The sequence below is a fragment of the Lithobates pipiens genome, unplaced genomic scaffold (genome assembly GCF_037356315.1).
Source record: "Lithobates pipiens isolate NorthernLeopardFrog02 unplaced genomic scaffold, aLitPip1_a1.2 Scaffold_19, whole genome shotgun sequence".
NCBI lineage: Eukaryota > Metazoa > Chordata > Amphibia > Anura > Ranidae > Lithobates > Lithobates pipiens.
The window spans coordinates 35902927-35925001 of NW_027507764.1; the positions used below are offsets into that span (position 1 = coordinate 35902927).

The 22075-nt window shown below is 48.5% G+C and overlaps 1 protein-coding gene across 2 annotated transcripts in view; it reads right to left on the minus strand.

Moving 5' to 3' along the window:
• The window catches only part of ZBTB47 (zinc finger and BTB domain containing 47), an 82245-nt gene extending 64780 nt beyond the window's left edge, over positions 1-17465 (minus strand). For both annotated transcript variants that reach the window (XM_077490654.1, XM_077490653.1), the window contains exon 1: positions 17265-17465. In XM_077490654.1, the coding sequence (XP_077346780.1) occupies positions 17265-17267 (3 nt within the window). In that variant the 5' untranslated portion in view covers positions 17268-17465. The remainder of the gene's footprint in view (positions 1-17264) is intronic.
• Between the last annotated feature and the right edge of the window lie 4610 nt (positions 17466-22075).

Below are 22075 nucleotides of genomic sequence, written 5' to 3' on the forward strand. Positions count from 1 at the left end.
TTGGAATTTTACTTGGCGGGGAAAAAAAAACAAAAAAAAACACCCCACCAAAGTACTATTTCGGAGAGGAAGAAAGTGCGGCTCCGCGGGAAGCCTCCGCTTCAAGAAGTTCAGGTCACACTTGAAAGATGGTAGAGGGGCTTCCCTGCTGGGCTCTCCTCACCTTCCACTACACTTAAAAACCGTTCTCCATGCTGAGAAAATTACCGCGCATTTAAAATAAGTACGCACACCAGTTACTGTGACGTTTAACTTCAAAATGGACCAAACATCGGATACACATTTCAGGTTATCTGCATGTTAACTAAAGAATTTGTGTATCACTTCCAGGTATTTACCCCTCACAGAGATCACAGTATTCTCCCCCGACATGAGCTTCATCTGCTTTTCTCAAAGCCATCATCCAAGATCGCCATCAAGTTCCTGGCCTGGGATACCGGCGTTCTGGCATATAGTGTTCTGCCATCGGATACTGTCCGCCCCGCACTGCGCATGCGCAGCACGGAGAAGAAGAAGCTTTGGAAAATCTCCGAAGACGAACGGCGCCTGCGCTGTGAGTCAAGGTGGTAGCCCCACCATCCAAGTGGACATAGGGCTGGCGATATCAGATGGCCCCTCGCTGCGCTCGGCTCTTTTTATTCCAGCTCTACGTCCACTTGGATGGTGGGGCTACCACCTCGACTCACGGCGCAGGCGCCGCTCATCTTCGGCTATTTTCGGAATCTGTGTGCGCTGTGTACTGCGCATGCGCAGTACACAGCGGACACTATCCGATGGGGGACACAATATGATAGGACACCGGCTCAAATATGAGGCAATCATGGAAATCCCGGTGTCTAGCTGTGTTCACAAATGTCTAGAGCTGAAACAACTAATCGATTAATCGACAATGAATTGATTATGAAATAATCGATTACTATTTTCATAATCGATTAACCGGCCAGTAACATAATGGGGTTAAAAAAATAAATAAAAAAAACAACTAAAATGAGCCCTTTATAGTACAAAAAGAGTAAATAAATACTGTAAATATTACTTTCACTGTTCTACGGTAAAAAAAAATGAAGCCCTTACAGTAGTGATTATCTGTTTTTTTTCTACTATAAGACCCCTTTCACACCACACCGCTGATAGCGTGGGCCGTAAAACGCCGCCATTTTTAGCGGCGTTTTACCGCCGGATTTGCGGCGCATTTCGGCCGCTAGCGGGGCGCTTTTACCCCCGCTAGCGGCCGCAAAAGGGTTAAAACCGCCGGCAATGCGCCGCAATAGCGGCGTTTTGCCGGCGGGATTACAGCGCTGCCCCATTGATTTCAATGGGGAGCAGCGGTGGAGGAGCGGTAAACACACCGCTCCTTCACCGCTCCAAAGAAGCTGCTGGCAGGACTTTTTTCTGACGTCCTGCCAGCGCACCGCTGTAGTGTGAAAGCCCTCTGGGCTTTCACACTAGAAACAATGGTGCAGCTTCTTTAGGGCGTTTTGCAGGCGCTATTTCTAACGCTATAGCGCCTGCAAAACGCCCTGGTGTGAAAGGGGTCTAAAGGGCTAATTTTCGTTTTTGTAACCCCGTTATGTTACTAAACATCTTAGATTCGGTTCACATCTATGTGTTTTTTTTGGTGCTTTTTGCAGAAATGCACTACAGTTCATTTACGACACTTTCACAAAGGGTCGGGGACTTTTAACGCAAAATGGTGCTTTATTGGTTAAATATACTTCAATGGAGAAGCTGCAGAAAAGCATGTAATGCGTTTTTACAGCAATTTGTGTTTTTTAATCTGCGCAAAGAAAAGGCACAAACGCATATTGCAGTAAAATCACGTGCGCAAAAATCAAAACACACAGCAAAAAGCACTGCAGAAACAGATCAAAAGCAAAAAGTGCATAGGTGTGTACCGAGCCTTATGCTGACCACACAGATCAATTTTCAGGTGAGAATATATAGACGAAAAATCTTTGTACATTGACATTCGCTGAATGAAAGAATTTTGTTTGAAATTTTCACTTGTTTTTAACATTCTGTTTTTAAAATGAATGTCATTTCTGAAAGAAAACCACAAACACTGTCTGAAAATTCCTTTGACTAAGAAGTTTTCTATTATTTCCAAATTTTCCCGTCACTGTGATTGTATCGTGGGTCAAATTGATGTTCATTTTCAATGTTGCAGTCTGATCACTGGGGGAGAGGAGACTGAGGAAGTGCTCCCTCCTGCCTGCAGCACAGCGATGGCATCATCTCAGTCAAGGAAAAGTCACTGACTGGAGCTTAAGGGCATTATAAAATATACAGATTTAAAAGCGGACACCAACCGACGGGGCAATATGCCACGCGCTGACACCATCCGATGGGGCACGGTCACCTGTTGATACCGATAGGGCACTATGCCACCCGCTGACACCATCCGATGGGGCACTATGCCACTCGCTGACACCATCCGATGGGGCACCATGTCACCCGCTGACACCAACCGATTGGGGCACCATGTCACCCACTGACACCAACCGATTGGGGCAATATTCCTCCCACTGACACCAACCGATGGGGCAAAAATCCTCCCAACAGCAACCAGTGGTGGGGCACCATTCCACCCGCTGACGCCAACATTCACTTTTTAGTGGTTGTACACCCTGTACAACCACTTTTACCAACAGGTAAGCGTACATGAAGGCTTACCTGTAGGTTCTTTGAAATGGCTCCTAAACCTCCACGGTGCAGGAGATATTTAGGAAAGACCCGAGCGCCGATGACTAAGGGCACATCGTGCCATTTCTAATAGAGGCCATGCTGTGACTGGCGGTTCCCGTGCGCATGCGACTCCGGTCAGTCACAGAGCTGGAGTTCGCGGCCCCCGGAAGGAAGAGGGGTGAAGATGGACGCTCCCTGCTAGTGGGGACAACGGCGACATCATGGGCTTCAGTTACAGGTAAGTGACACATAATGGGCTTCTATGCAATGCACAGTAGCCCATTATGCTTTACCTTTTCAGGGAAATAAAGGAGGAGGTAAAACCCACCAAGGTTTACTTCCTCTTTAATTGCCTGACAGACACATATGTGCAACAACACGATGCAAACAAATACATTGACCCTCAAAGAAGGGCGTTACAAAGCCCCAATCACTGTGCACAAGCACCAGCAGGAAGATGAGCGTGCTTATATAACAAGCAATTATGGCTGCCTGTATGAGCAAATAGATTTACAAACGATACATGGAAGATAAAGTTGCAAACCTGAAGCTGCAACAACCTGAAAACTCCAAGAATCTTCCAGATTTTCTCTCTATTGGCCATCTGTATTTTACTGCAATCCCTTTCCCTGAACATCAACCGAGATCAGATTTATTGTTTTTAGCCCGTCAGTCTGACTTGCAGTAGAGAAAAAGTAACGCACAACCATGAAAAATAGAACAATAAGTAGTGGATAAAAAAGGATTATTTTTGGAGAATAAGAAAATTGTATAAAGTAATGTTAAAAACACGGAGTGTCTTCCATCTCTGGAGGACTCTATTGGGAAGATCCCTGTGCTGAGTTCACGGGTCTGTACACCTGCTGTGCCCATTATGAGGGGTTCCCACCATCCCTGTGCTGAGTTCCAGGGTCTGTAAACCCGCTGTGCCCATTATGAGGGGTTCCCACCATCCCTGTGCTGAGTTCCAGGGTCTGTAAACCCGCTGTGCCCATTATGAGGGGTTCCCACCATCCCTGTGCCAAGTTCCTGGGTCTGTGTACACCCGCTGTGCCCATTATGAAGGGTTCCCACCATCCCTGTGCCGAGTTCCAGGGTCTGTAAACCCGCTGTGCCCATTATGAGGGGTTCCCACCATCCTTGTGCTGAGTTCCCAGGTCTGTACACCCGCTGTGCCCATTATGAGGGGTTCCCACCATCTCTGTGCTGAGTTCCCAAGTCTGTACACCTGCTGTGCCCATTATGAGGGGTTCCCACCATCCCTGTGCTGAGTTCCCGGGTCTGTATACCTGTGCCTATTATGAGGGGTTCCCACCATCCCTGTGCTGAGTTCCCGGGTCTGTACACCTGCTGTGCCCATTATGAGGGGTTCCCACCATCCCTGTGCTGAGTTCCCGGGTCTGTACACCTGTGCCCATTATGAGGGGTTTCCACCATCCCTGTGCCGAGTTCCCGGGTCTGTACACCTGTGCACATTATGAGGGGTTCCCACCATCCCTGTGCTTAGTTCCGGGGTCTGTACACCCGCTGTGCCCATTATGAGGGGTTCCCACCATCCCTGTGCTGAGTTCCCGGGTCTGTATACCTGTGCACATTATGAGGGGTTCCCACCATCCCTGTGCTTAGTTCCGGGGTCTGTGTACACCCGCTGTGCACATTATGAGGGGTTCCCACCATCCCTGTGCTTAGTTCCGGGGTCTGTACACCCGCTGTGCCCATTATGAGGGGTTCCCACCATCCCTGTGCCAAGTTCCCGGGTCTGTAAACCCGCTGTGCCCATTATGAGGGGTTCCCACCATCCCTGTGCCGAGTTCCCGGGTCTGTAAACCCGCTGTGCCCATTATGAAACAAAAATTATTTTTTAACATCAAAACAAAGCAATTTCCTTTGCAACAGAAACGGGGATCCACAACAAAGGCAGCGTGTCCTGGCAACATAAATCGCATGGTCCAAGGCTGGCATAAGAAACATCCGATCCTCACCAGACACAAATATGGATCGACCCTCCCCAAGATCTGATGGCGAAGGATCCACCTATAGAAAGCCACCACAGACATTCTGGAGACACAGAGGTTACAATGTAGCAGAGATCTCCCAGAGACGGAGCACATTAGAAGCGGCAGCATCGCTCTGCCTGGAGGGCCCGTCTGACGATTACGTAACATTTGCCAACTAGAAAACACATAAAATATCAGCCGACAACCGCAGAGGAGATCCAGGAACTGCGAAAAGGCAGCTTCTGTACCACATCTCCAAAAAAGAAGAACGTCCTCCAAACCCAGAACTTTCATTATTTTATTTTTTTTATTACTTTTCATATTAAGTTAACCACTTCACTTCAACACCGGACACTTCTCTCCTACATAAAACAAAATATTTTTTTTTTTTTTTCTAGAAAATGACTTTGAACCCCCAAACAATTTACATATTTTAAGCAGAGGCCCTAGACTGCTTTAAAAAAATAAAAATAAAGAACGGTGAGCGGTCGGGAAGCGGTAAAAGAAAAAAAAAAAAAAAGAAAAAAAAAAAAAAAAAAGGGGGATTCTATTAGATACTTTCTAACAAAAATCCAAAATGTCCCAACAAGAGCCGCCACCTCCCGCTCAGCATTCTAAAACCCTTTTTCATGGTCTCACCCCCCCCCCCCCCACCCCCTATAGATGAGTCGAGGGGAACACTAAGGGCGGTGTGTTTTTACCACCCCCTTTGACGCTCGCATGCCCAGCAGACAAGTCTGTACACATTATACAGGATTTTTTTTTTTTCTGCGCGTATGACCCATTGGAGAGATTCACCTTCACTTCCTGCCATGGAAACAGAACAGGAAGTGAGAGTGGAAAGATCGGGCGAGTCCTCCTTTCAGGCAGAAATCACAAACAAATCTTAAACCAGGAGAGGATATTCTTTTGGGATTATACTTTGCATATAAAAAATAAAAAGAGGACCACGTGCAGATTACTAGGATCTCTATACTCTATATATACACACTCTCAACAGCCACTTTATTAGGTACACCTGTTCAATTGCTTGGTAATGCAAATTGCTAATGAGCCAATCACATGACAGCAACGTAATGCATTTAGCCATCTAGACGTGGTGAAGACGACTTAAAGTTCAAACCGAGCATCAGAATGGGGAAGAAAGGGAGATTTAAGTGACTTTGAACGTGGCATGGTTGTTGGTGCCAGACGGGGCCGGTCTGAGTATTTCTGGGATTTTCACACACAACCATCTCTCCGGTTTACAGAGAATGGTCTGAAAAAGAGAAAATATCCAGTGAGCGGAAGTTGTGTGGAGGAACATGCCTTGTTGAGGTCAGAAGAGAAATGGGCAGACTGGTTGGAGATGATAGAAAGGCAACAATAACTCAAATAACCATTCGTTACACCCAATACACCAACTTTGAACGCACAACACATCAAACCTTTAAGCAGATGGGCTACAGCAGCAGAAGACCACACCGGTTTCCACTCCTGTCAGCTAAGAACAGGAAACTGAGGCTGCAATTGGCACAGGATCACCAAAACTGGACAATAGAAGATTGGAAAAACATTGCCTGATCTGAGGAGTCTGGATTTCATCTCCGACATTTAGGTGGTGGGGTCAGAATTTGGCGCATGGATCCATCCTGCTATCCATCACCGGTTCAGGCTGGTGGTGGTGGTGTAACGGTTGGGGGGGGGGGGGGGGGGAGATATTTTCTTGGCACACTTTGGGCCCCTTAGTACCAATTGAGCATCGTTTAAACGCCACGGTCTACCTGAGTATTGTAGCTGACCATGTCCATCCCTTCATGACTACAGTGTCCCCATCTTCTGATGGCTCCTTCCAGCAGGATAATGCACCATGTCACAAAGCTCCAATCATCTCACCACTGGACAATGAGGTCCCTGTCCTCCAATGGCCTCCACACTCACCACATCTCATCCAATAGAGCACCTTTGGGATGTGGTGGAACGGGAGATCAGCATCATGGATGTGCAGCCGTCAAATCTGCAGCAACTGTGTGATGTTATCATGTCACTATGGAGCAAAATCTCTGAGGAATGTTTCCAACACCTTGTTGTATCTATGCCACCAAGAATGAAGGCAAAAAAGGGGGTCCAACCCGGGACTAGCAAGGGGGACCTAATAAAGTGGCCGGTGTTTATTGTTTCTTTTCCTAACAGGATGCGCCCCACAGATACACATTACACCTCCCCCCTGCGCCATTCACTCAGCGCTCCCTATGAATCCAAGCCTGCACACCGCTGGGCGACCTCATTAATTATACACAAGTTATTTCTCTTACAACTTTCCAGAGCAAAATAAATAAAATATATTGGAGGACGACCCTTCCACGAGAAAAGACAAATATTACCGATCCAAGAGCATAAAAACCACCGGACATCACCCCGCAACACCCAAGGACAGACATGAGGGACACTTCACACCACATGCAGGCCAGTGCATTTTTGTGCTGCATTAAAAAAAACGCATTGGGAAGTCGGTTATATGGTTTCCAATAGCAGAGCTCACACCAGTGCAGTCACTGCCAGAGAAAAAAAAAAAATAAAAAAAAAAAAAAAAAAACAGCGTAGAACATGTTGTTGCAATTTTCCTGCACTGGAATGCAGTAAAGCGCATCAAAAAAGCACTGAAACGCATCAAAATCGTACTGGACCCTAGTATAGGGAGGGGGAAAAAAATTTAATATATAAAAAAAAACCTGGGACGGATCTGGAGTGCGTTTTTTTTTGGTGTCAACTAGAGCTGCACGATTCCGGCCAAAATGAGAATCACAATTATTTTTTTTTGCATAGAATAAAAAGATCACAATTCTCGCGACGTAAAATCTTTCACATTATACCAAAAAATAAATAAATAAAAAGCTAACTACTGTTTTTATTTTTTATTTTTTTTAAATTCATTAAATTAAAAAAAAAAAAAAAAAAAAATATTGCATTTGAAAGACCGTTGCGCAAATACAGTGCGACATAAAATATTGCAACAACCACCATTTTATTCTCTAGGGTCTCTGCTAAAAATATATATATATATAAAAAAAATGTTTGGGTGTTCTGAGTAATTTTCTAGCAATTAAAAAATTATAATTATTTTAACTTGAAACCAAACAAATGTCAGAAAAAAGGTTTAGAGTGGCGGTTCACAGAGGCAGCATGACTTGCGGCGCGACCGCCTCAGGCGACCTGCACGCGACTTCAGCGGTGGCTTGCAAAATGACTTCTGTATAGAAGTCAATGCAAGTCGCCAGAAGTCGCCCCATAAGTAGCACAGGAACCTTTTTCTAAGTCTGATCAGAACGATTCCATTAGTACAGAACGGGACGTGATTTCTCAGGCTGCTAAGTCGCCCCTGTGTGAACCCGAGTCTAAGGCCCCATTCACACCTTCGCATTTTTCGGGCAGAAAATTGCGCGATTTTTACGGCGCTTTGCTGCGATTTTGTCCAGGGCAAAAGGTCACCAATGTAAAAAGAACAAAACCCCCTAAAACTGCCCGATTCGAGTGACAAAAAAAATAAAATAAAATAAAAAACGGTCCAGAACTTGTTGGAGCTTCAGGCGTTCGGCTTCAGGTGACATGGAGTGGAGATGTGAACCGTCTCCATTGAGAATAATAGATTTTTTTTCCCCTCCAGCATTTTGTAGCTTCAGACTTCAAGCTACACAACACTCAGGTGTGAAAGGGGCCTTAGTGTTTAAGTGTTTAAACTTTTTTCACCAAGGCTCGGTTCACACAGGGGCAACGCGACTTTTGGACGCGACTTGGATACGATTTGGACACGACTTACAACACTACTTTAAGTCGCCCCAGGCCAGGCGACTTGCCGTGGCCAATCAGAGAATGAGCTCTCAGGGGGGGGGAACTCCCTTTGAGAGCTGATAATTCTCTGAGAGTCGCCTCCGTATAGACGGAGATCCAACTTGGAGGCGTCCTCCATTGAAATCAATGGGTACCGGTCGCCTACAAGTCGGATTGAAGTAGTACAGGAACCTTTTCTGAAGTCGGAGCGACTTCATTAGTGTGCATTAAGACGGCTCTCATTCACTTACATTGATTTCTACATGTTGTGCGGCCTGAGGTGACTTGGGGCGACTTGAAGTCGGATCTGAGTCGCCCCTGTGTGAACCGGCTCTTACACACAAAGTCTATTCCAGTGACAAATTGTTACAATGTTTATACTTAAAGCGGTAGTTACGCAGTTTTTTTTTTTTTATTTTTTTTTTTAAAAGCCAGCAGCTACAAATACTGCAGCTGCTGACTTTTAAAATAATGACACTTACCTGTCCAGCGCGCCCGCGATGTCGGCACCCGAAGCCGATCTCTCGATCGTCTCTCGGGTTCTGCCGCCGCCATCTTGGGTATGGGAATCAGGAAGTGGAGCCTTGCGGCTTCATTTCCTGGTTCCCTACTGCGCATGCGCGAGTCGCGCTGCACAATGAAGATGGTCCCCGCTGTCTCTGGGATCCGTGTGTTTCCCAGCAGACAGCGGGGGACCTGCGGAAAGGGGCGTAGATTCTGCAGAAAATGGCGTAGATTCTGTGGATATTTATGCCGGAAGTGGGTGCAGATACTTGTACTGTACAGGTACCTGCACCCCCCTCCCCCCTGAAAGGTGCCAATTGTGGCGCCGGAGGGGGGGGGGGGGAGGGTTCCAATGAGCGGAAGCTCCACTTTAGGGTGGAGCTCCGCTTTAAAGCGGGGGTTCCACCCTAAAGTGGAACATCCGCTGATCGGAATCCTCCCCCCCTCCAGTGTCACAATTGGCACCTTTCAGGGGGGAGGGGGGTGGAGATACCTGTCAAAGACAGGTATTTACACCCACTTCCGGGCATAGACTCCCGTGGGAGTCTACGCCATTTCCTGCCCTGCTGCGCTGTCTGCTGGGACACACACGGGTCCCAGTGACAGCGCGGAGATTTCCTATTGTGCTGCGTGACTCGAGCATGCGCAGTAGGGAACCGGGAAGTGAAGCCGTTTCGCTTCACTTCCTGATTCCCTCACCTAGAATGGTGGCGGCAGCAGCCGAGAGCCGAGCGATCGATCGGCCTCGGCATCGCTGGAACCCGGGACAGGTGAGTGTCCATTTATTAAAAGTCAGCAGCTGTAGTATTTATAACTGCTGGCTTCTAATATTTTTTTTGTAGGTGGAATCCCTCTTTAAGTTCAACTGATAAAGAATGTTGTGATTCTTGGCAGACTGTCCAGTTTTTCTCTTCCTTTCTTTTGAGGGCTTCAGAAGAGCAGAGAGAATTCTCTGCATAGAAAGAATTGTGAAACACTTTAGTTGAGATCGTGATAACGATTCTTGGCGATTAATCGTGCAGCTCTAGTGTGAACCGGTGTTCTGTCAAATACTCCAACCACGTCACTTCCGGTTTATTTAAACCGTCACCAATTAGAGATGTTGACGAATTGGCATTTTGGACACAACACCGATAACCCGAATACAGTCCGGTACAGGGAGATTTAGCCGTTTTGACAGCACAGCGGCTAAAAACTGAGGACAAAAGTTGTTGTTGCCGCCTAGGAGGCGGCCATTTTGTTGGCTAGCATCAGAGCGGAGCAGCAATCTGCGCTACCAATATCGTCCCCCGGGGACTGAAGTCGGTTGCCGGTGTTGTGTCCAAACAGCAATTTGTCAAAACCTCCAATAATTGATGCTTTAAGTAGTTGAAGTTTCTGACAAGTTGGATATTTTGACAGAACACCGGCCCTAAAACTACAACACAGCCTAAAAAAAAAAAAGAAAAAAAAAAAAAAACAAGCTATACATTGTAAAAATAAGAAAAATATTAATTTGCAGATTTATTTATTTTTTTAAGTGGTTGTAAACATATAAATTGCATATCCCCAGTGAACTGACTGGCCTCAGGTGATACACAGATTAAATAAATCCTCCTACATGAGTTGTACCTTTTTATCTGCGGTCTTCTTTTATCTACATCCAAAGTACAATTTTATACAGCTTGCTTGAGCATTCAGAAAGCAGGGGGACAGGGAGATGAAATTACACCGCGCATTTAGGAGAGCTCTGAGAGCTGATTGGAGGGAAGGGGCACACCCCCCCCCCCCCCCCACGCACAGCATACTGGAACACTGGAACAGAGCTGAGACTGTCAATCACAGGCTGTGTTGCTGGAGCTCCCTCCCCGTCACGTTTTTTTTTAATCTCTTAGCATCAGGAAAACTTGTCAGAAAAGGACTCACGCCAATGGCAGAGGAAGGAGGCAGCAGACATAAATGGCACTTGGCGCTCTAGAATGAGACAAGTACACACTATAGAGGGATAGTGCTTTGTTCATATTTCATGACAGAGGTTTACAATCCCTTTAAATCTAAAAAGATATACGAAGGCTGGAGATAATGAGCACCGCATGAGAATTCTTCTTTTCCGGGCTCCCCGACTTTGAACAAAACACACGGTTAGCAAAGACTGAGGAAGATTCAGCAGTTTGTTTCCACGAACCTGCATGCTCAAATGGGCCATTGCCCCTGGAGGGCCAATGAGGGGCCAAATGGGCAAATTTTAAACACTTTGTCCCTGGAGAGCCAATGAGGGGCAGAGACTTGTGTTGTTGCATGCAACGCACAATTTAATTATATATTAAAATAATAAAACAATAATATATAAATATATATATATATATATATATATATATATATATATATAAAAAACTTTACACACATACGGTGCATACGGAAAGTATTCACAGCGCTTCACTTTTTCCACATTTTGTTATATTACAGCCTTATTCCAAAATGGATTCAATTCATAATTTTCCTCAAAATTCTACAAAAAAATTCCCCATAATGACAATGTGAAAAATGTTTGAAATCTTTGCAAATTTATTAAAAATAAAAAAATAAATCCCATGTACAGAAGTATTCACAGCCTTTGCCATGACCACCCTCAGAATTGAGCTCAGGTGCCTCCTGTTTCCACCGATCATCCTTGAGATGTTTTTACAACCCGATTGGAGTCCACCTGTGGTAAAAGTCAGTTGATTGGACAGGACGATGTCAGTTTTTTTTTTTTTTTTTTACAATTTAACTTTGAAATATTTATTACAATTGTTTAAAAGAAAAACGTCAGCCCTGTTGTGGGGGGGGGGGGCCCTGATATCTCCCCATTGAGACAGGGAAAAGGGACTGAGGACAGATCCCCCAGTCCCTTTTTCTGCAGCCTCAGCTGCACTGAAAATGAATGAACAGGAGAGGCTCCTCCCCGTTCATAAAACCAAAGCAAATACAGGTTACAATGTTTCAGTGGTCACTGACTCTGTTCATTTGGAAAAAGGAAGGAGAGGGTAAAAAAGACAGATTTACCAGCTCCTTCCTCTGCTCTCCATCCTGAAAGATCCAGGGTAGGGAGGAGGAGCTGGAGAGGACATGGGGGTGGGGGGGCCGAAAGAGGAACCGGAGAGATGGGAAGGACCCAGAGGAAGACACAGCGGGGGACCCGGAGAACAACACCAGGGAGGATGTAGGGGGGACCTGGAAGGGGACATGGGAAGCACAGAGGGGGGGCAACTGGTGCGGCGGTGGGAGAAGAGTTACAAGCACCAATCTCCCTGACAGCCGCGAGAGGGAGAGGAGGAGAAGCGGCTGTCAGAAAAGTTATACAGGGAGATCAGTGCTTGTAACTCCCCCCCCCCCCCCACCACTGATCATCCCTGAGGCTTTCTAAATAATCGGGGCAAGCAACGGAACATTTGCACGAGTACTTGTGCAAATGCTTGTTATCGGTGCAACCCTAGCCTACATCATCTGTAAATGGAAGAAGATTGGCTCCACCAGGACTCTTCCTAGAGCGGTCCACCCAGCCAAACTGAGCGATCGGGGGAGAAGGGCCTTAGTAAGGGAGGTGTAATGGGAAGGACACTTATAAGAGGTATGGGGCTGCACACCCCGACTGAAAATGAAATGGGAAAATTCCTCCAAGGGTGTTTTTTTTTTTTTTAGCAGCAAATTATCGTGGTCAATGATTGACTACAATAATTTGCTGCTAAAAAAAACCCTTGAGGGAATTTTCCCCATTTAGTCAGGGAGGTGACCAAGAACCCGATGGTCACTCTGACAGAGCTCCAGTGTTTCTCTGTGGAGAGAGGAGAACCTTCCAGAAGAACCACCATCTCTGCAGCACTCCACCAATCAGGCCTGTATGGTAGAGCGGCCAGACGGAAGCCACTCCTTAGTAAAAAGGCACATGAAAACCCACCTGGAGTTTTCCAAAAGGCACCTGAAGGACTCTCAGACCATGAGAAACAAAACTCTCTGGTCTGATGAAACAAAGACTGAACTCTTTGGCCTGAATGGCAAACCTCATGTCTGGAGGAAACCAGGCACCGCTCATCACCTGGCCAATACCTACAGTGAAGCATGGTGGTGGCAGCATCATGCTGTGGGGATGTTTTTCAGCAGGAGGAACTGGGAGACTGGTCAGGATTGACGGAAAGATGAATGCAGCAATGTACAGAAGCATCCCCATTAGGACAACCTGCTCCAGAGTGCTCTGGACCTCAGACTGTGGGCAAAGGTTCATCTTCCAAGGACCCTAAGCACACAGCCAAGATAACAAAGGAGTGGCTACGGGATAACCTTGTGAAGGTCCTTTGAGTGGCCCAGACAGAGCCCGGACTTGAACCCGATTGAACATCTCTGGAGAGATCTGAAAACGGCTGTGCTCCGACCCTCCCCATCCAACCTGATGGTGCTTGAGAGGTCCTGCAAAGAAGAATGGGAGAAACTGTCCAAAAAATAGGTGTGCCGAGCTTGTAGCATCATATGCAAAAACTCGAGGCTGCAATTGGTGCCAAAGGAGCTTCACCAAAATATGGAGCAAAGGCTGGGATACTTATGTACATTGAATTTTTTCCCTTTTTTTATTTTTAATAAATTTGCAAAGGCTTGAAACAAACTTCTTTCCCACGATCATTATGGGGGATTGTTTGTAGAATTTTGAGGAAAATATTAAATTTTGGAATAAGGCTGTAACATAAAAAAAAAGTGGAAAAAGTGAGGCGCTGTGAATACTTTCCGGATGCACTGTAACTATGTATATACACCATACCCGTGGAATCCCTCTAGAACAGACTATCAACCTTTTACCCCAGAGGAACCCTTTGAAATAATATTCAGGTCTCAGGGAATCCCTGGTAGGATTAGTCTATGGAGGGTCTTTGGGTCAGGACCATGAAAGACTGTAAGAAGCCAGAGACAGCCAGGCATCCCGAAGGAGGAGATCAGCAATGGCAGGGCATGGTCATTTCAGGAAGGGTTTCCTATAACATTCGCTGCTCTGATGACTTTGTGATATATTAAAGACCTTCTCTAGGAAAAAGGACACAATGTCACATGTTCAGAAATCTGTTGTATCTTCCTAAACTGGCAACCAAACAGAAATGCGTATCAAAGCAGAAAAAAAAAAGCCAGACAATGCTGGGTGGAGATGGGTGCCTACCCTGGAGACAGGCTGAAACGGAGATAAGGATAGAGGTGGTATGAAAATAGGATAACGCAGAGATGCGATGGAGACACAAAACCAGGATGGAGATGCGATGAAAATAAGTGCCAGATGGTTTGAAGGCATGAGGACTGGGAAGGCATGAAAGCATGGATAAAGATGGGTACCAGCCTAAATGGGATGGAGTTGGTTACCAGGGACAGAGTTGGGATGAAATCAGGGATAGAGACGCCTATCTTAGATGGTATAGAAATTGGTTAAACCATAGGTGGTGGTGGGGGGGTCTGAGAAGGCTAGAAACAGGGATGATGATGGGATGGAAATGGAGATTGGCATTATTCCAGACTAAGAAAAGAATTTGATGGAAATGGGTGCCAGTTCTGGGGTTGGGATGAAGATAGGACCAAGATCTGTATCAATCCTGGAACTTAAGATGAAGTTGAAAATTGAAATTGAGAAGGCTACCATCCCTGGAGATGGGACAAAGATGGGTGCCGGAGATGGGATGGAGCAAGGATGAAATAGGAGAGGTATGAGCACCATCCCTGGAGATGGGATGACGTCAGGACTGAGAAGGGATGGAAATGGGACCAAGATGGGTACCATTCCTGGAGATGGGATAAAGAAGAGACTGAGAACGGATGGAAACAGAACGAAGATGGGTACCAATCCTGGAGATGGGATGAAGAAGGGACTGAGATGGGATAAAGCAGAGATTGAGAGGGGATAAAGACGGGCCAGAGATGGGTACCAACCCTGGAGATGGGATGAAGAAAAGACTGAGAGGGGATGAAAATGGTACTGAGATGGGTACCAACCCTTTCAAAGGGATGAAGAAGAGACTGAGATGGGCTAAAGATGAGACTGAGATGGGCTAAAGATGAGACTGAGATGGGTACCAACCCTGGAGATGGGATGAAGAAGAGACAAAAAGGGATAAAGATGGGAGTGAGGTGGGTACCAACCCTGGAGATGGGATGAAAATGGGACTGAGATGGGTACCAACCCTTTCAAAGGGATGAAGAAGAGACTGGGATGGGCTAAAGAGGAGACCGAGATGGGTACCAACCCTGAAGATGGGATGAAGAAAAGACAGAGGGGATGAAAATGGTACTGAGATGGGTACCAACCCTGGAGATGGGTACCAACCATGGAGATTGGATGAACATGGGACAGAGATGGGTATTAACCCTGAAAACGGGACAAAGATGGCACTGAGATGGGACAAAGATGAAACTGAAATGGTTACCAACCCTGGAGATGGCAAGAAGATGGGAACTAACCCCGCAGATGGGACGAAGTTGGCACTGAGAGGGGAAACATCCATGGATATGTGATGAAAAAGAGACAGGGGGGATGAAGATGTGAACCAGCCCTGGATATGGGATGAAGAAGGGACTGAGATGGGTACCAGTCCTGGATATGGGTACCAACCCTGGATATGGGATGAAGAAAAGGCCGAGAGGGGATGAAGATGGGTACCAACCATGGAGATGGGGTGAATATTGGACAGAGATGGGTATCAAACCTGGAGATGGGAGGAACATGGGACTGAGATGGGAAACATCCCTGGATACAGGACAAAGCTGGCACCTAGATAAGTGTAAACCCCCATAGAGGAGATGGGCCTGGGACAGGTACTAACCCTGGAGATGGGATGAATATGGGACTGAGATGGGTACTAACTATGGGGATGGGATGAAGATGGGACTCAGATGGGTACTAACTATGGGGATGGGATGAAGATGGGCCTAAAAAGACTGCTAGTCCTGGAGATGGTAGAAAGAAGAAACGTAGATGGGTGCCAGCCCTGGAAGTGGGCTGAAGCAGTAATAAAGATTGGATGGAGATGGTTGCCAGTCTTAAAAATGGAGATGGGTGTCATTTAATGGGAAAGGGTGCCAGTCCTGAGGAAGGAATAGAAATAGGCGGCAGTCCCGAGGAAGGAAAAGAAATGGGCGCCAGTCCCAAGGAAGGAAAAGAAATGGGCGCCAGTCCCGAGGAAGGAAAAGAAATGGGCGCCAGTCCCGGGGAAGGAAAAGAAATGGGCGCCAGTCCCGAGGAAGGAAAAGAAATGGGCGCCAGTCCTGAGAACAGGGATGGAGATGAGGATGAAGTTTTCAGGAAGTAATGGGGAAGGATGCCAGTCTTAAGAATGAGGATGGAGATGGGTACCAATTTCAGACATATGATGGGGATGGGTGGCAGTCATGAAGGAAGGAACCGGGGACGAAGATGGGTGACAGTGTTAGACATTTAACAGGGAACACTGCCAGTCCTGAGAAGGGGGATGGAGAGAAAGATGGGTGCCAGTCTTGAGGAAGGAATGGGCGCCAGTATTGAGGATGGGGATGGAGATGAGGAAGAAATGGGTGCCAGTCATAAGAACGGGGATGGAAATGGGTACCAGTTTGACACATAGGATGGTGATTGGTACAAATCATAAGGCAGGAATGAGGATTGGTTGGCAGAATTGAGGAAGGTGATGGGTGCCAGTCCTGCCAGCAGTCATGATGGGGAGATGTTGTGTACCTTGGTGGAGGATAAAGCGTAGAGGGGGACCCCAAATTGTCCCACATGCACTGTCCGGTAGGGGCCCCATGCAATTTCCCCTAGGGGGTCCCCATTGTCCCCCATGCAGTGTGTGGTAGGGGCCCCCATTGTCCCCCATGCAGTGTGTGGTAGGGGCCCCCATTGTCACCAATGCAATGTGTGGTAGGGGCCCCCATTGTCCCCCATGCAGTGTGTGGTAGGGGCCCCCATTGTCACCAATGCAATGTGTGGTAGGGGCCCCCATTGTCCCCCATGCAGTGTGTGGTAGGGGTCCCCATTGTCACCCATGCAATGTGTGGTAGGGGCCCCCATTGTCCCCCATGCAGTGTGTGGTAGGGGTCCCCATTGTCACCCATGCAATGTGTGGTAGGGGTCCCCATTGTCACCCATTCAGTGTCTGGTAGGCCCCCCCATGGTCCCGGGATGTAGTGCAGGGTGCAGACAATAGAAGGCCGGGTTGATCCCGGTGTCCTCACACTGTGGCCTCCATTGTCCCCCTCCCTCCTCCTCCCCCCTCCCCGGGCTCAGGCCTCGCACACAGCCGGGGCTTCTCCTACCATTGTGCCGGCGGCTCCTCACACAGAGCAGAGAGAAGGGACGGTGCTCGGGGCCGGTGCTGTCGGGGCTCGCTGTGTCCATGTACGGTGTGTGTCTGCTCGGGCCCCCGGCTCCTCTTCTCCCCCCTCCTCCTCCTCCCCGGGCTCCCCTCACTCCGCCATGACACATTCCCGGCTCTGCCCGGCCTCTCCGGAGCGGGGGGTGTGCTGCCCGGGGACCGCTCCTCATTGGACGCACCGTGTCACGTGCCCAGAGACGCCTGGCACCGCCCCCTCCGCCTGAGACAGACAAAAAAGGGAGGAGGGGAGGGGCCGGAGAGAGAAAGATACATTGTTACTAGAGGAGGAGGGGGGGGGGGGTGTGATACATTGTTACTAGAGGGGGGGGGGATGTGTGATACATTGTTACTAGAGGGGGGTGTGATACATTGTTACTAGAGGGGGGGGGGGGTGTGATACATTGTTACTGGAGGAGGGGGGGATGTGTGATACATTGTTACTGGAGGAGGGGGGGGGGATGTGTGATACATTGTTACTGGAGGAGGGGGGGGGGGGGGGTGTGTGATACATTGTTACTGGAGGAGGGGTGGATGTGTGATACATTGTTACTGGAGGAGGGGTGGATGTGTGATACATTGTTACTGGAGGAGGGGGGGATGTGTGATACATTGTTACTGGAGGAGGGGGGGGGATGTGTGATACATTGTTACTGGAGGGGGGGGGATGTGTGATACATTGTTACTGGAGGACGGGGTGTGTGTGATACATTGTTACTGGAGGAGGGGGGATGTGTGATGCATTGTTACTAGAGGAGGGGGGATGTGTGACGCATTGTTACTGGAGGAGGGGGGATGTGTGACGCATTGTTACTGGAGGAGGGGGGATGTGTGACGCATTGTTACTGGAGGAGGGGGGATGTGTGACGCATTGTTACTGGAGGAGGGGGGATGTGTGACACATTGTTACTGGAGGAGGGGGGATGTGTGACACATTGTTACTGGAGGAGGGGGGATGTGTGACACATTGTTACTGGAGGAGGGGGGATGTGTGACACATTGTTACTGGAGAGGGGGGGATGTGTGACACATTGTTACTGGAGGGGGGGGGGATGTGTGACACATTGTTACTGGAGGGGGGGGGATGTGTGACACATTGTTACTGGAGGGGGGGGGGGGATGTGTGACACATTGTTACTGGAGGGGGGGGGATGTGTGATACATTGTTACTGGAGGGGGGGGTGTGTGTGATGCATTGTTACTGGAGGAGGGGGTGTGTGTGATGCATTGTTACTGGAGGAGGGGGTGTGTGTGATGCATTGTTACTGGAGGAGGGGGGATGTGTGATGCATTGTTACTGGAGGAGGGGGTGTGTGTGATGCATTGTTACTGGAGGAGGGGGGATGTGTGATACATTGTTACTGGAGGAGGGGGGATGTGTGATACATTGTTACTGGAGGGGGGGGGATGTGTGATACATTGTTACTGGAGGAGGGGGTGTGTGTGATGCATTGTTACTGGAGGGGGGGGGATGTGTGATGCATTGTTACTGGAGGAGGGGGTGTGTGTGATGCATTGTTACTGGAGGAGGGGGGATGTGTGATGCATTGTTACTGGAGGAGGGGGGATGTGTGATGCATTGTTACTGGAGGAGGGGGGATGTGTGATGCATTGTTACTGGAGGAGGGGGGATGTGTGATGCATTGTTACTGGAGGAGGGGGGATGTGTGATGCATTGTTACTGGAGGAGGGGGGATGTGTGATGCATTGTTACTGGAGGAGGGGGGATGTGTGATGCATTGTTACTGGAGGGGGGGGGATGTGTGATACATTGTTACTGGAGGGGGGGGGATGTGTGATACATTGTTACTGGAGGGGGGGGATGTGTGATACATTGTTACTGGAGGGGGGGGGATGTGTGATACATTGTTACTGGAGGGGGGGGGGGGTGTGATACATTGTTACTAGAGGAGGGGGGTGTGATACATTGTTACTAGAGGAGGGGGGTGTGATACATTGTTACTAGAGGAGGGGGGTGTGATACATTGTTACTAGAGGAGGGGGGTGTGATACATTGTTACTAGAGGAGGGGGGTGTGATACATTGTTACTAGAGGAGGGGGGGGGGGGTGTGATACATTGTTACTAGAGGAGGGGGGTGTGATACATTGTTACTAGAGGAGGGGGGTGTGATACATTGTTACTAGAGGAGGGGGGTGTGATACATTGTTACTAGAGGAGGGGGGTGTGATACATTGTTACTAGAGGAGGGGGGTGTGATACATTGTTACTAGAGGAGGGGGGTGTGATACATTGTTACTAGAGGAGGGGGGTGTGATACATTGTTACTAGAGGAGGGGGGTGTGATACATTGTTACTAGAGGAGGGGGGTGTGATACATTGTTACTAGAGGAGGGGGGTGTGATACATTGTTACTAGAGGAGGGGGGTGTGACACATTGTTACTAGAGGAGGGGGGTGTGACACATTGTTACTAGAGGAGGGGGGTGTGACACATTGTTACTAGAGGAGGGGGGGGGATGTGTGACACATTGTTACTGGAGGAGGGGGGGGGATGTGTGACACATTGTTACTGGAGGAGGGGGGGGGGATGTGTGATACATTGTTACTGGAGGAGGGGGGGGGGATGTGTGATACATTGTTACTGGAGGAGGGGGGGGATGTGTGATACATTGTTACTGGAGGAGGGGGGATGTGCGATACATTTTTACTGGAGGAGGGGGGATGTGCGATACATTTTTACTGGAGGAGGGGGGATGTGCGATACATTTTTACTGGAGGAGGGGGGATGTGCGATACATTGTTACTGGAGGAGGGGGGGATGTGCGATACATTGTTACTGGAGGAGGGGGGGATGTGCGATACATTGTTACTGGAGGAGGGGGGGATGTGCGATACATTGTTACTGGAGGAGGGGGATGTGTGATACATTGTTACTGGAGGAGGGGGGTGTGTGATACATTGTTACTGGAGGAGGGGGGTGTGTGATACATTGTTACTGGAGGAGGGGGGGTGTGATACATTGTTACTGGAGGAGGGGGGATGTGTGATACGTTGTTACTGGAGGAGGGGGGGGGATGTGTGATACGTTGTTACTGGAGGAGGGGGGGGGATGTGTGATACATTGTTACTGGAGGAGGTGTGTGAGACATTGTTACTGGAGGAGGGAGGGGGGGATGTGTGATACATTGTTACTGGAGGAGGGAGGGGGGATGTGTGATACATTGTTACTGGAGGAGGGGGGATGTGTGATACATCCCCCCCTCCTCCAGTAACAATGTATCACACATCCCCCCTCCTCCAGTAACAATGTATCACACATCCCCCCTCCCTCCTCCAGTAACAATGTATCACACATCCCCCCTCCCTCCTCCAGTAACAATGTATCACACACCCCTCCTCCAGTAACAATGTATCACACACCCCTCCTCCAGTAACAATGTCTCACACACCTCCTCCAGTAACAATGTATCACACATCCCCCCCCTCCTCCAGTAACAACGTATCACACATCCCCCCCCCTCCTCCAGTAACAACGTATCACACATCCCCCCCTCCTCCAGTAACAACGTATCACACATCCCCCCCCCTCCTCCAGTAACAATGTATCACACATCCCCCCCTCCTCCAGTAACAATGTATCACACATCCCCCCTCCTCCAGTAACAATGTATCACACATCCCCCCCTCCTCCAGTAACAATGTGTGATACATTGTTACTGGAGGAGGGGGGATGTCTGATACATTGTTACTGGAGGAGGGGGGGACGTGTGATACATTGTTACTGGAGGAGGGGGGGACGTGTGATACATTGTTACTGGAGGAGGGAGGGGGGATGTGTGATACATTGTTACTAGAGGAGGGGGGTGTGATACATTGTTACTAGAGGAGGGGGGTGTGATACATTGTTACTAGAGGAGGGGGGTGTGATACATTGTTACTAGAGGAGGGGGGTGTGATACATTGTTACTGGAGGAGGGGGGATGTGTGATACATTGTTACTGGAGGAGGGGGGGGGGTGTGATACATTGTTACTAGAGGAGGGGGGTGTGACACATTGTTACTGGAGGAGGGGGGGATGTGTGATACATTGTTACTAGAGGAGGGGGGTGTGATACATTGTTACTAGAGGAGGGGGGTGTGATACATTGTTACTGGAAGAGGGGGGGGTGTGATACATTGTTACTAGAGGAGGGGGGTGTGACACATTGTTACTAGAGGAGGGGGGTGTGACACATTGTTACTGGAGGAGGGGGGGATGTGTGATACATTGTTACTAGAGGAGGGGGGTGTGATACATTGTTACTAGAGGAGGGGGGTGTGATACATTGTTACTGGAGGAGGGGGGGGGGGTGATACATTGTTACTAGAGGAGGGGGGTGTGACACATTGTTACTAGAGGAGGAGGGGGGATGTGTGACACATTGTTACTAGAGGAGGGGGGGGATGTGTGACACATTGTTACTGGAGGATGGGGGGGGGGATGCGTGATACATTGTTACTGGAGGAGGGGGGGATGTGTGATACATTGTTACTGGAGGAGGGGGGGATGTGTGATACATTGTTACTGGAGGAGGGGGGGGGGATGTGTGATACATTGTTACTGGAGGAGGGGGGGGATGTGTGATACATTGTTACTGGAGGAGGGGGGGGGGGGATGTGTGATACATTGTTACTGGAGGAGGGGGGGGGGGATGTGTGATACATTGTTACTGGAGGAGGGGGGGGATGTGTGATACATTGTTACTGGAGGAGGGGGATGTGTGATACATTTTTACTGGAGGAGGGGGGATGTG